This window comes from Mytilus galloprovincialis, chromosome 1 (assembly GCF_965363235.1).
Source record: "Mytilus galloprovincialis chromosome 1, xbMytGall1.hap1.1, whole genome shotgun sequence".
In the NCBI taxonomy this organism is placed as follows: Eukaryota; Metazoa; Mollusca; class Bivalvia; order Mytilida; family Mytilidae; genus Mytilus; species Mytilus galloprovincialis.
In genome coordinates this window covers 30,500,475-30,513,859 of record NC_134838.1, presented here as the reverse complement: position 1 = coordinate 30,513,859, position 13,385 = coordinate 30,500,475, and the positions used below count along the sequence as shown (strand labels likewise).

Sequence of the window (13,385 nt, the reverse complement as noted above, 5' to 3'; positions counted from 1 at the left end):
TTTACTTGTTTTCTTGAAAACTATATATTCTAGAATTGATGTCAAGTCGCATATGTCAGTTTCTGTTGAAAGCTTGTACAACACACGTACACCTCCATGCTGCATTCCCTTTCCAGAAAAAAATGAAATCATGAACCAGGTTGGCTGCCCCTTTGGTATCGTTCACCCCTTTTTTCCAGTAAGACAAATATGATTAGAACTTCTCATGTTTGGATTGTGTTTCATATCGTCTGCATGAGTCTGTAAACCTTGAATATTGTGATTTACTATCTATAATAATCTTGTGTGTTACTCAATTTCATCAACAATTTCAGGCAAAAATCTTGTCATTTCTGAAACAACTCTTACAATATGTGGGTCAGAAGATTTTTTTGTCATTTTTGTCAGCTTCTATACTTTCAATGTAATTGTCAGTTTAGAGGTAACTCTGCTAAGCGTGAAATATGCTTGACGATACATGAAATATTTATTTAGATCAACAACACATCATTGAATTGTTAATCCTTGACCTTTGTAAATAGTGTATGCCCAATCTAACTTCAATGGAACCTGTTTTTGTACACAATTGCGTAACGGAATGTCTTAACTTAAAGGTTTCAATTCAACACAACATTTTCCACTGATAATCTTTTGTACCTTAGCATTTTTTCAACTTCTTTCAATTTCAAAGTGAACATATATTATAGTTTGGGGACAGTTAGGCGAGTAGTCCTTGATTGATACTTTTGTTCCCATTACTCTATTTACCAAACCATCTGATGTGTCCTAATTCTTGGTAAGCCATACTCTTGCTCCCGCAGCTCAAAGCTTAAATATTTTCCTGAAATTTTGTATTTTTTTAAGTAGTGTGCTTCAATTAGTTTTAATCATGAACATAGCTACAATATCATTTCCTAGTTAAAGTTATCAACCTCTGCATGTGTAGAGTATATGAGAAACGTCTGTCGGGTCCATAAACTTAGAAGTCTTTTAATCCTTTTTAATTTAATAACAGAAATTAACAACTATAGGGCACTATACGGCCTTCAACAATGATCAAAGCTCATACAGAACAGTCAGCTATAAAAGGCTAAGAAATGACAAATGTTAAACAATTCAAACGAGAAAACTAACCGCCTAATTTCTGTAAAAAAAAAGAACGAAAAACAAATATGTAACAAATGAACACACGACAACCACTGAATTACAGGCTCCTGTCTTGGGACAGGCACATACATAAAGAATGTGACGGGGTTTAACATGTTAGTGGGATCTCAACCCTCCCGCTAACCCGGGACAGTGGTATAACAGTTCAATATAATAACAAACTATAAAATCAGTTGAAAAAGGATTAACTCAGCAGATGGATACACATAGAAATACTACACAGAAAGGACGTGGTCGGGTTCTTGCATAGCTCAACAAACAGACACTAGATACAGATCTGAGGGTATTTGAAGGTTTATCATGGGTTAATTGAATACAAATTTAATAGTGTGCATCATTCTTTTTTAAACAAAATCCATACTATACATTTGATATTGCTCTTCAGAAAAAATCATCCTATAAAATCAAATTATTATTTGTCACTGGCTTCATTTTCTTAGAAAATTAAATATAAAAATCACAAAAGTGATCTATCAAATGCCTGTGCGTTTGATATATTATTTTTAACAAAAACAGAAACTAGTAACTTCGTTCAGAAACATTCGACATCCATGTTATAAATTATTATACAATTACGTTTTAAGGGAATTTAAGTCGAAATTGGTACACATTGCAATTTTCATATACTCTTTACGTACACATTACAAGTCGTACAAAGTCAAAATACAAATTATAATAAATACGAAATGATAAACTTGTACACCATATATATAACAGGTGTTTCGGTTAAGGTTGTGTGGACCTAGGCCTGTTCTCATCAGGTATCTCTAGCCATATGTTTTCCTTTTTCTTGATATTAAGAATTGTTCAAATTTTAATTTTATTTATTATAATATATGGGAATAATGCATATGGTCCTTGTATGTACATGCGTACATATTAAATTCAAAACTATTCAATTATTAATACATAATGATATGGCCAGGATACCTAATGAAGATTATATTTTAATATATATATAATATGTCTCTGTCAAGGTCTAGGTATAGATCGATACAACCGGTAATATTATAAGATTAACTGGATTAGTCCTGGATCGGACTGATTTCAATATCTCATTTACTGTTATCTTTTATTGTCCGTTTTCAATTTCTTGTTATCTGTTTTAAGCCAAATCAATTAACTGCTTTGCTGTTATTGCAATCCCTCTTGAAAATTTTTGGCTACGTTGATGTACTGCTATATCATTGTTATGCAATTGTTTGTTTTTATTTTGATGCGGTATCTCACATGTAATGTATTTGTTAATAAACGTGATACTTTCTTCATTAACATCCTCTTCAAATTTTGAAGCATTTTCTACCTAAAATAAACTTTGAGTGTTGAGAGAACCTTTTTGTTGAAATCAACTGGATAGAAATAGTCGTTAAATTTTCCTATTGGTTCAGCTTCTGACAAGATGAAATCCCACAGAAAGCTTCTGACAGGATAACAATCATCAGAAATGTATGGAATTGCTGATCAAACATGTTTGCTGCTGTAACATGATGCCGTCAAAGAACTTTAGATTGAACATTCCATGTCATATGTACACTATTGTCCATGTCGCCTTGCTGTTTCAATTTTGTGTTCACATTTTCTAACCATCTGAAATCAAAAGAAAAAAAAAATAATGAATTTTGGGTACTTACTGTCTTATTGTTTCAACTATATCTTTTTTTTTGTCAATAATGCGTTCTTTGAAATATTCTATAGCTGCATTTTTAAGGTGTCTTTGTTGCACATCATTTCTCTTGTAACTTTATTTTCTTATTTTTGAAAGAGGACATTGTTTTCTGGGAGATATCTGTACATTTGAAATCACACTATTGAGCTCTGATACATATTGAATAAAATATATGTAGGAAGGAAGAATCTCTTGCAAATATATTTTCAACTTTCATCAAGATTAAAGTACCTTCCAATTGTCAGTTTTTCATCATTTAACACAAGGATATTTACCAGATGTGTAATGGAAAGGTTTTAGCTTCAATTCCTGGTTCTTGGCGGACACTAAGAGAACTGTTATTTTTTGATGGAATCATATAAAATATTTGATCAAAACTTAAATATAAAGCCTCTTGCCCGATGTCAGCAGATTAATAACAAGTATATAATTGAGCAACACGTATTCTAGCTTATAGGAAAACACGTGTTTGTTTGTTTACGTTGTTTTTTAATTCATTTGTATGACTTTTTGAATGAAACAACGTTTAATTATAGTTAAATACTAACGGAAATATACTAGTCAACAAAAGAAACGATACACGACTTTTATTCGAATAAAAGATGAAGGTTTCCGTTTATACGACTTATATTGAAGGTGATAAGAACCACGCAAATATAAATTAGTTTACTAAAATAAATATTTCCTTTCTTGACGTTATTTGTCAAAATTCAAATTTTTGGACAAAATTTACATAATACCACAATTTTAAAACAGAAGTTCTAACTAATGATGTCAACCTCTCTTTTAAGGTAAAGATAATGTTTGCCATCAATTATTTTTTTTAAATCACACAGTTTCTCCGTTTTTTTGTAAAGCAAAGTTCGGCCACACAAGAAATCGTTAAAATAAAATTGAGAATGGAAATGGGGAAAGTGTCAAAAAATCAACAACCCGACCATAGAACAGACAACGGCAGAAGGTCACCAACAGGTCTTCAATGCAGCGAAAAAATTCACGCAAGAAAATAAACAAAATGACTATAAAACATAAATAGCAACAGGCTACTAGCAGTTAATTGACATGGCAGCTCCAGGCTTCAATTACACTGATAGAAAAATTATGTCTTCACCATATGAATATCTGGCACAATCCTTCCCGTTAGGGGTTTAGTATCATGCCATCATATAGATACAGGAAGATGTGGTGTGAGTACCAATGAGACAACTCTCCATCCAAATAATGATTTATAAAAGTAAACCATTATAGGTCAATGTACGGCCTTCAACACGGAGCCTTGGCTCACACCGAACAAAAAGCTATAAAGGGCCCAAAAATTACTAGTGTAAAACCATTCAAACGGGAAAACCAACGGGCTAATCTATTTAAAAAACGAGAAACGAGAAACACGTACACATTACAAAAACAAAAGACAACTACTGTACATCAGATTCCTCTCTTAGGACAGGTGCAAACATTCGCAGCGGGATTAAACGTTTTAATGGTACCAAATCTTCTCCCTTTTTCCGAAATAATAACATAACATCACAACATAGAAAACCACACGATAAAATATCAATTGGATATAACATATATGGGAAGAACATAACCCGTTTTATGCCAACAACTGGTTTTTCGATAAATGTGTTTACTTCCGATGCAAAGACCCTATAAGTGAATCAATATTAACTCCGACATATGCGATCTTTAATGACCTGACAACTATATCCCTTCTTAATAAGTATATTTAAAGGTTTTGTTTGCTTCTGAGGTGAATATTGAATTTTTTTTTTGCTTTTAAAGAATATTTCCATTAAAAGTTGGATGTGAAATACCTGAAAGTATAAGAAGTCTGCATATTGAGCTATATTTACGAATGATGTCCTTATACCGATGATAAAATTTAGTAAATGTTTTGACTAGTTTGTGATATTGAAAACCCTTGTGTAATAATTTTCAGTAATACATAAATGTCTCTCGTAAAAATATAAATCACTGTTACAAACACGATCGAATCGTACAAGTTGAGATATATAAAAACCGTAAGATGGTGACAAGGGAACATCATCATCTCAAAATGAATAATTAACGATATGAAACGAAAAATCATATCTTTTATCATTTATTTCAGTATTAAGCTTTCCGTTAATGATATAGATTTCAAGATCGAGGAACGGGCAGTGGTCATTGTTAGTATAAGTTTTATTTAAAGTAAGTTCAACATGATAAATTTCTTTAGTATACATACTGAAGTCGTCATTATTGAGAGCCAAAATATCATCCAAATATCTAAAAGTATTATTACATTAGTGTATCAGATGTTGTTTTGATGGGTATTTGCTGATTTTTGTCATACATTATAACTCATAGCAATACAAATAGAGGTCCGCAATAAGTAGTGCACAGTTAGTCCCCATTAAAATTCCGATAACCTGACGATATACGGAATCTCCAAAGCAAACAAAAAAGTTATCTAGTAAAAATGCAAGGGTATATATAGTATCAAAGCATGTCCAATTGACATAGTTTTTTTTTTGTTTATTGCTACTTAAAAATGACCTGAAAGAGTTTGAACTTATATATTCACATTCTGACTTTTTAAATGCCCATTTATTTAGGTGTGTGATTTTTTTCTTAATGAGAATGTGAGGTTATGTGGTATATAGGGTAGAAAAATCACAACTTTGACAAGATACAAAATCACCAATATATACATGCAATTTATCAAGTACTTCCAACGAGTTCTGACACTCCAAAGGTAATTAATTCCACTATTTTCGAAAGCCTTATTTGAACAATTTATTATCAGGTTTTTAATTGTATCAAATGTACTGGTGAGAAGAATAGATAATTCAGTAGTGGAACAATGTATACGTTATCAATTGATTCACCATAGACAGTATGTGTAAAGAGAAATTTAATAAAGGGTAACAATCTTAAAACTAATCGTAAAGGTTCCAAATTCACAGTGTGATCTAAAACATTGATTTATGACGTAAACCATTTTGTTTGTGCATTTTTTGAGATTTACAAAAAATAGTAAAACAAATATTTCGACCCATTATTTACTACATGCACATAACTTGATTAACTGTTGAATATCTATTTAGTGCTTTGAAAATTGTGTGTAGATTTTTTATCAAACTTTCAGCAATAATTGTACCAAATTTTGACAAGGAATTTATTGACTTTCCGACAGGTTTTGATTTGTAGTATGATATAAGCCTATATTGCAAATGAAAGCTTTTTTTTTAAATAGTCTATCTTATTTTGTTTTACATGTATATTTATACTTTTTGAAAAAATATATCCAAAGTCGTGTATCGTTTATTTTATTAACTAGTATAATAATTCTTTCAAGCAATTTAAATATTTCGCAGGAATTTAATGTTGTAAAGGCTTTAAAAAACTAGATAAATAAGTAAACACACCAACACGTGTTTTCCTAACAGAGTTATTTTTTCTTGTTTTTCGTAGGCGTTCCTCACCTCCAACATAGGAGATCGATGATATTAGAGTTATTTTTTTTTCATGACGTTACATCGAGATTCAATATGGCTGAACAAATTAGGTGGCGAATGTATACAAATTGAAATAATTACATAATAGTGTTAAGGAAATTAATATTCAAACGTAATAAGTTACGTCATATTCTAGAAAAATATCAAACACAAACATTGATTAATTACTAACCTAGAATGAACAAGAATGCTTTACTAACCATTAGTGTTATGTTGAAATTCTTAAAGATGAAGGCTGTATTACACCATGTGCAAGTTTCACACAACTTTAACATTTAAGATATTCATGCAATGAGGTCAATGTATAATATACCCTGTCAGAGAGACATTTTTTTTCATTAGTATTACTAAAAGTACTGAACACAATTGTTCTATTGTTTGTAGTTATTGCAAAACAGAGCAAAACACAAACTTAACATTTACCAATCAACCATTAACATGTATGGAATATTTTAGGGATTGTCGTTTGTTCATCCCGCCCCTCTCCCTCCCCCCCCCCCAAAAAAAAACAACAACAACAAAATCTAATATTTGTAAGGTATATTTTATTATTTTCACAATCAAACCTTGTTTACACTAAAATAAATTGAAAACAATTCTTCGTCTTCGTATTACCAACAGATATGGCAGTGTTATTTGAGGCTGAAGTTTATAGTGATTTTTGGATTTTATGAATGGTTATCAGTGATGCCACGCTGGAAAAAAAAAACGTTCAAGAAAGCTCAAAAGTTTTTTAGTGATTCTTCATCGCCGGATCAACGAAGTAATAGTGATAACAGATTTTGTTTACAAGTAAAAGACCAAGTACATTTAAATAATAGTGAACACAATTCATTTCTAGTACTAGTAAAGGCAATCATTTTATAATCACCGACATGCATAGTTCTAGTCAATAAACATCTACGGCTACTACGTCAAATATCAACTATCCACAACACGTTTCGTCTTTTTCACCACAGTCTATACCCCTTTTATACCACATGTGGCATCCATCGTGTTGCTTGCTCATGTTTTTACAAAGTTGGTAAATAAAATCAACCCATTTTGTCGATCTACTGTCTACACTATCGAAGGAACTGATCTTTGATCACTCAGAAAAAAAATAGCTTTTTTTTTAAATTTTGCTTACAAGATTCCTATAATTATTCCATTAACTCATGATTAAGGTTGTGATTCTAAAAATTAATTTATGAAAAATGGCATCGTCAACGCTCTTATTTGTACTTTCCAGATTTTTCTAAAACCTATTGCGTAGGTTAAAGCAGCAATGTCATTGACGAGTTCGAAAATCAGTGCTGATGAATTACTGTTAGAAATAAATGCTCCTTGAATCACCAATTATATGACATATACACCTTATAACGGTTACATTAAAAAAACATGAACACAACTGTTTGCATTTTCTCTTTGCATTATCAGAGAAATGCAACGTTTTGCAAAGAAACTAAAAATCGTGTAAAATATTCTTTTCATATATTATTTATTAAAAGCAATGCAATTAAGAAAATTTTTTTTTTCTTTTTTGTAGTACAGTAGATGACTATGAAAATGTCCAAAGTGTAGACCTGACTTATAAGATCGATGTCCACAGACAGAAACCAAGGTATTATAAGTTGATACACAATTGGTTTTTTTTCCATTATTCGTGCAACCCCTGAAATATTGTAGGTTTTTGTTAGATTAATATTTACCAACATTAAGTCCTGTAACAAAATGTCTGACTTAAGTATCAACAGGATATATCAACTAATAACTATATAAAAAATTGTTCAGTGTATCTATTTTATCTTGTAGCGTCCGTTAACGATGGTACGAAATATGAAATTCAATTACTTTAAAGACTCAATATATAAAAAGAAGCAACATGTTTACAAACGGCATATCATAAACACTATGACACATCAGCGAAATCGCGGGCATTTACAGCTCGCAAAATGTGGGATGTCTGGAGAATTTCAGAAAAATTATCAAAATCCCTCTCCCATTTTTCTAAAGTCAGCGATTTGTTTCCTTTCTGTAAATTCCATTATTTTCGCGTTTTAAGCCTCAAACAACAATCACTTATCCCCTTTGCTACAACGCATTTTTTGGTAAAAATCAAATTAAATTTAAAAAAATGCACTGATTCAAACATGAAATTAATGTAACTAACTGCTTATATACCACTATTATTCTAATAAAATGTACTTGTAAGACAATTCATCGGTAATTTTTCTTTTGAGAGCCCTATTAACATGACAATGGTAGGATTTTAATCTTGTATAAATGACAAATGCTAATTTCTACCCTAGTTTCATTTTGGACAACTCATTACTTTCACTTTCAACAATTATTTTTTTTACATGTATGTAGATAAACGCAAAAATAATTGTCTTCTCTGCGAGTAGTTATGGAAATCATGTGCAAGTTTAAAACCAGAAGTCTAATCTAAGGCTAAAAGTTGGTCTGATGACGGAAACAATATCCGGACGCCTTTTCTTTTCGTTTTTATCCCAAAATAACTCAATCATCAGAATAAATTACAAATGCGATTATGCATAGTACCCAATGGACATAGATGCATGATGATTAATTTATTGTATAGGAAGAGAAACGACAGACAAAATGAGGTCTTTCAGTTTAATAGTATAGATATATACCATTCTCAGCTGCAGACAATGATCTACCAGGACAGAAAATCAAGTTTCAAAGAACTTACTGCAATATTTCAAAATGATACACATTTTAAGTTGATTGTCGTTCAATATACTATGGGGTGTTTCGAAAATCATATAGAGTAATTTCAGAAATGATTGCGTGCATTTATTATTGCGATTTTGTTATTTTAGACTTAAATGCAATTTTAATTTTTACGATTTTGAAACAAATTCTGTAAAATTCATATAAAATATTTCAAAATGAGAGTTTAAGTTATTGCGTTTAAAATTCTGACGCATTTTTCGCAAAAATTAAAAACTTCGCATTAATTTCTGAATTTACAGTAGACGGTGTATGAGTTATTTTAAAAGCACGTGTTTGGTCGATCATTTGAAAATGAAACAATATGATATATCAAAATAAAGAAATTTAAGAATGATGGCTAAAAAGACAAATATCAACCAACGTTCAAACGAATTGGATGCATTCAATTATAGTTAAAATGTATGCCTTCAACAATGAGAAAAATAAAAAGCGTAAAGGCAGTTATGTGAAAATGTATTTGACTCTATCGTTTCCAATAACAAAAGTTTTTATGAGGCAAAAACACATATTTTCTCTTCACGACCAATTATCCTGACATTTGATGTCCTATTTGTATATTACTCTATTGTATTAAACGTTATGCATTTTGTATATAAATAGTGTACAAATACAAATTTACGACCGATGATACATCAAAATCATGAAAATACTGAACTCATAGGAAAATCAAATCGGAAAGTCCCTAATCATGGCAAAATCAAATGACAAAACACATCAAAAACGAATGACAACAACTGTTATATTACTGATTTGGTACAGGCATTTTTAAATATAGAAAATGTTTTATTAAACCTGTTTTATAGCGCTAAACCTCTCACTTTGTTAACAGCGTCATCAAATTCCGTTATATTTACAATGATGCGTGAACTAAAAAGACATAACAAATAAAATAGTTAAAATATGGATACAGAAGTCATCATCGTGTTACAATTTTAAAAGAAACAATTTAACAAAACACAAAAGCATCTATCAAATAAAAAACACACTCTTGCAGTGTCTGATGTCAGAAAATTTATACGTCACATATTTTTGTCGTTTAATGTTTATACAAACAATTTTAAATTTTCACGTGGGCAATGTAAGCATACAGGGTTAAAACATCAAAAGTATGTAAGAAATAATGTAAAAAATAGTCCGAGATTTAGAATAGTCCATAAGTTCTATAGAATGGTTCATTCCACTGCGTGATTAAATAATTTTGATGTTTGTGGTTTAACGTTTTTTTTCTAATTTATAATAGAAACATAACATAATGATATATTATAGAGCAATAACATATTGACAGGATCTTTTAAAGTACAGATAGTTATCAAAAGTACCAGGATTATAATTTTATACGCCAGACGCGCGTTTCGTCTACATAAGACTCATCAGTGACGCTCAGATCAAAATAGTTAAAAAGCCAAACAAATACAAAGTTGAAGAGCATTGAGGACCCAAAATTCCCAAAAGTTGTGCCAAATACGGCTAAAGTAATCTACTCCTGGGGTAAGAAAATCCTTAGTTTTTCGAAAAATTCAAAAGTTTTGTAAACAGAAAATTTATAAAAATGACCATATAATTGATATTCATGTCAACACCGAAGTGCTGACTACTGGGCTGGTGATACCCTCGGGGACGAAACGTCCACCAGCAGTGGCATCGACCCAGTGGTGTAAATAGTTATCAAAAGTACCAGGATTATGATTTTACACGCCAGACGCGCGTTTTGTCTACATAAGACTCATCAGTGACGCTCAGATCAAAATAGTTAAAAAGCCAAACAAATACAAAGTTGAAGAGCATTGAGAACCCAAAATTCCCAAAAGAGTCACGTTATAAAAACCAAAGAACCACAGAAAGTCGCATTTACAAAACACACCAGCACAAATGAAAGATAATACAAACACATTGATGGGATGTATAAGTACCGTGCCACGTTAAATGTATATCAAAGAAAACAATCCAACAGTAAAAGTAATATTAATTATAGAACACAGACACATGAAAGAAAAATATAGCACGTTGTTAAGATGATAAACAACATCAGTACGCAGAATTTATACATCAAGACCATCATGTATTATTTGTGAAGTTGATACGCAATATTTATCAACAAGGTCTTGGTACCTTCTGATTAACTTTTTTAGAAAAAGGACGAGACGTATCAAACCACACACATTTAACCGTGATTATATTTTTTTTTAAGTACAATGAATGGAAAAGAAATATTTACATCACAAAAGATCAAAAATAATACTGGAGGTCAGACTATTAAACTTGATACATGGAGTGATGCAGTGAAACACGGATCGGTATAGTAATTAATTGATACTTTACGTTTGGATAGTAAACAGGTCAATTGTAATATCTTATTCTCTTATATATAAGGAATTTTGAAGTACACGGACCAGTGCCATCCAATATCTATTTTTACTTGATGTAGCAAAAAGAAATTTTGTATTCTAATGATAGGGGGCAACAGGGGTCCGTTAACATGTTAACAACACCTAGATTTTGACAAAAACAGTTAACCAAAAATGCAAAAATGCTGATAACAGTTAACAAAATTGGTTGAAAACAGTTAACAGCTTTAATTGATCTCAGATAACAGGTAACTACACCTTGAAAAGGGCCAAAACAGGTTAACACAAAAAGGTATTGCCCCCCCCCCCTCTAATGAGGATACACGATTATATGTTCTAAGCAAAACCATTGAAATGTTTTGGACATTGAAACAAGGAAATACAAGAAAAACCATGCTACGAGTATTTATTAAATATCGAACTAATAATATAAAAGGGGCAGGTCAATATGTATCTTTCTTACGATCGAGTCGATTCATAATTTTTTGGTTATTTTTTTGCACATGTAATATCATGTTCTTAGAGGTTGATAATTCGAAATACATTTAGGTATTTTGTAATTACAAGTCATTGATAAAATATGACTTCTTTCGATTCCATTTGGAAACTTTATTTTCACACCATCATGTCATGCGTTCGTATTCTTCGTACTGTCCAGTGTCAAATTATTTTATACAGTCTTTCTTAAGTATATGCATCTTTTTGTTTTACTATTCCTTATACTTCTATCTTATCAGTAAGTGTTTTTTTTCATGTTTGTAATAGAATTAGGATATCGTAAGATAAACAATTATACAAATATTGTGTAAGACAAAAGAAAAACCTTATGAAAGTATACAGATCAAAGCATGGCACACGCATATGATAAAAATCCATATCACGTACATTTGTAGTAACCTATAACCGGCCCAACGAAAATTTAGATATTGACAACCTTCAAATGCTAAGCCACATAGCAAATATGATTACACAGGACAGCAATCGACGTTAAGACACCTTACTCTTTTGAAAAATTGTTTAGATGTCCATTGTTTAATAACAGATTTGTTATTATGCGTTACCGAATGCTATGCAAACGATATTCTAATTCTGTTCTTTTTTAATTTTTATGGATGAATTGTTTTACAGTAATTGAGAGCTCTACAAAACTACGGTTAATATAGATTTTGATATGACGTGTTTTTTTCGCTAAGTGAATAACGGCGTGCTACAATTCCCGGTATTTCTAAACTGAGCGCAGATGCATAGATGTGCATGGCGGAGGCCGTTTATAATAACCTAACACGTCATTCCATATGTGACCTATTTGCAAACATGTCGACTTCTTTTTTTTCAAATTGAAATTGAATAATACATTACAGAACCGTTATTTCTTTAATGATGTATTACAAAAAGAAATACTGTACACTTTCTTTCTAGGTTGAAGATAAAGTAAAGAATGAAGGACTTTGATTTAATGTGACGAGTTAAAACTATGAATATGTAAGATTAGTTGGATCAATGAATAAAATAGAAATAAAATGAAAATCCGTGAAATTCATAAATGCTCTTGGTGTACTAACGTCATGTCACAACATGACGTCGTACAAATTAAAAAATGAATAAAATAGAAATAAAATGAAAATCCGTGAAATTCATAAATGCTCTTGGTGTACTAACGTCATGTCACAACATGACGTCGTACAAATTAAAAACTCTCAAGCAGTTGGAAAGGCGGTCAATTTGACCCCAAGTCTATCAGCAACAATAGAGTCACGTGAATGTGAAAGTTCAGTAAAACTACGTATGAGACAAACCTCATTTTTACCCACTAAATACCACTGTCGTAGTAGAAACTTATTGATCCAACTAATCTTAAATATTCATAGTTTTAACTCGTCACATTAAATCAAAGTCCTTCATTCTTTACTTTATCTTCAACCTAGAAGTTTGTGTGAAAATTGTCAAGTCTCCTGATCAACAAATTTAAATATTTTCGAGGAAACT

The 13,385-nt window shown here is 31.1% G+C and overlaps 1 protein-coding gene across 1 annotated transcript in view; it reads left to right on the top strand.

Annotated features, from left to right (window-relative positions):
- The window catches only part of LOC143071219 (putative methyltransferase-like protein 24), a 94,532-nt gene that overhangs the window by 10,064 nt on the left and 71,083 nt on the right, over nt 1-13,385 (top strand). Inside the window, exons 5-6 of the mRNA XM_076245394.1 lie at nt 7,841-7,915; nt 11,243-11,348. Of these exons, the coding sequence (XP_076101509.1) occupies nt 11,247-11,348 (102 nt within the window). The 5' untranslated portion in view covers nt 7,841-7,915; nt 11,243-11,246. The remainder of the gene's footprint in view (nt 1-7,840; nt 7,916-11,242; nt 11,349-13,385) is intronic.